Source organism: Malus domestica, chromosome 06, assembly GCF_042453785.1.
Source record: "Malus domestica chromosome 06, GDT2T_hap1".
In the NCBI taxonomy this organism is placed as follows: Eukaryota; Viridiplantae; Streptophyta; class Magnoliopsida; order Rosales; family Rosaceae; genus Malus; species Malus domestica.
In genome coordinates, this window is record NC_091666.1 from 19,950,631 (window position 1) to 19,952,688 (window position 2,058).

The window sequence follows — 2,058 nt, forward strand, 5'->3', positions numbered from 1 at the left end:
AAGATCCCGAATGCTCTCTCCACATCCTTCCTGTAAGACTCTTGCCTCTACAAAAATAATTTCTTCTTTGCACTATCGAGATGAGAAAAACTTTTGACAAAGGTAGACCAACTAGGATAAATACCATCAGTTAGGTAGTAACCTAGCTCATAACTATTACCATTTACCTTGTATCGAAATTCTGGTGCCCATTCATTCACAACCTCATCGAACAAAGAAGATGACCAAAAAACGTTGATATCGTTGTTTGATCCGGGAGAGCTGAAGAATGCATGCCAAATTCATGTGTCGTAAGATGCCACAGCCTCCAGCACGATGGTTGGCTTGTTATGACGGCCTTTGAATTGGCTAGCCCAACTCCCAATGCATACAATCAAGACTTCCTATCATGCTAGGGAAGCCTCTTTTGTCTGCCTTACGTAGAAGCCTTTTCAAGTCTTCACGAGTTGGCTTGCGGAGGTATGTGGCGCCATAAATGGCTTGAATTGCTTGACAGAAGCGCTTCAGGTTCTCAATAGCAGTACTCTCCGCAAGTCGGCAATATTCGTTAGTTGAGTCAGCAGAGCACCCATTAGCTAGCATTCGAAATGCAGATGTGAGCTTTTGATGAGGTGATAGACTTTGTCGGCCTACGACATCTATCTTCCTTGCAAAGTAGTGGTCATGATTGACAACTGCGTTCAAGATGCCTTCAAAAAGCTCTCTCCTCATCCGAAACTGCCTCTGAAAATCATGAGCAGGAAATCTCGGCCACTCAATGAAATAATCTTTCATCATTTGGTCATGACACTCTTCTCTATCACGCTGCACGAATGAACGTCCCGTGACAGAACCACGATGGCTAGATTCGCCATGGTGCTCATATTGCATAAACGAGTTTACAAGTTCAGCTTCGGCATTAATCAGTTTTGAATCCTCAATGTCAAGCCTTGCTTGGTATTGTGCCATCTCCAATGCCCTGCTACGCCTTCTTCTATCACCCATTGATGAGATATTGAGAATTTTTAGGAAACAAAAACTTTTTGAAAGTTGAAAGATTGGTGAATATAGAGGATGATTGAAGGTTGAAAGATTGTGTGATCAACTAATATTGGACATGTGTTTATATAGAGGATGATTGATGAACGGTTGGTGTTGAAGGTTGAAAGTTTGGTGTTGAACGGTTGGTGAAAGTTGAAAGTTTGGAGTTGAACTGTTGGTGAAAGTTGAAAGGTTGGTGAAAGTAGATTGCTTTGTGAAAAATTTAATGATTTTTCAATATTTATCGGAATTTAATTTTTTTTAGATTAAAATGTTCATAAAATTAATTTACAATAATCTACATATTTTTTTTTAAATTGATTTAAGAAAAAAAATAGCCTAAGTTCATTCTTTAATAATTCCGGGCTAAAATTTTAGGCCAGAAGGGTTGGAGCAGAAAAGATGTTTTTGGGCTAAAAGTCAAATTTTCTGGGCAAAAAAATTTGGCTTTTAGCCCAAGGGTTAGAGATGATCTTAGGAGGGAGGAAAGGAGGAAAAAAGAGGATTTTAATTTTCTTGTGGTGGGGTTCGGGGGACGCACTCTCTCCCTTCTTCCTATCTCTCCCACTCATTCCTTGAACTCTCCAGAACTCTCTTACTCCATCCCTCTCTTCCTTTCCTCATGCGACACAGACAAGGCCAACAAGGAGTCAAAGTCGCGTTATCCGGCAAACCCAAATCACAAAACTAGCATCCATAATTTCCATCTCGCCATGAACTCCCCCTTGTCCTTATTTTTGAAAAAAAATTAAATTTAGATCACGAATCGAGAAGCTCCAATGAGGCCCGACTTTTCCGATGAGTTCTACCATTTTTCGATGAAGCATGGGTATTTTGGTTGAGGAACGAAGAACAGAATGTCCAGACGTTGCAAACAGAAGCAACATCCCTGTTTATTCAATTGACTCTCTTGTTGCGAGATACAAATGGGTGAACTGGAACAATGACTGAAGTTGTGCTTGCAAATAATGAAGCGACAAGTTCACTTGCAAGATGAAACAAGAAAAGGTACATACTTTAATTTTATTGAATTGTTTG

General features: G+C 39.9%; 1 protein-coding gene across 1 annotated transcript; it reads right to left on the reverse strand.

Annotated features, from left to right (window-relative positions):
• Positions 1–348: 348 nt before the first annotated feature.
• On the reverse strand, positions 349–984 carry LOC114825455 (uncharacterized). The gene has a single exon (XM_029104181.1). The coding sequence runs from the start codon at positions 982–984 to the stop codon at positions 349–351; it is 636 nt and encodes a 211-aa protein (XP_028960014.1).
• Positions 985–2,058: the final 1,074 nt, after the last annotated feature.

What these genes read in the sequence shown, in the direction of transcription:
- LOC114825455 (XM_029104181.1), bottom strand. Translation starts at nt 984, where the DNA reads ATGGGTGATAGAAGAAGGCGTAGCAGGGCATTGGAGATGGCACAATAC.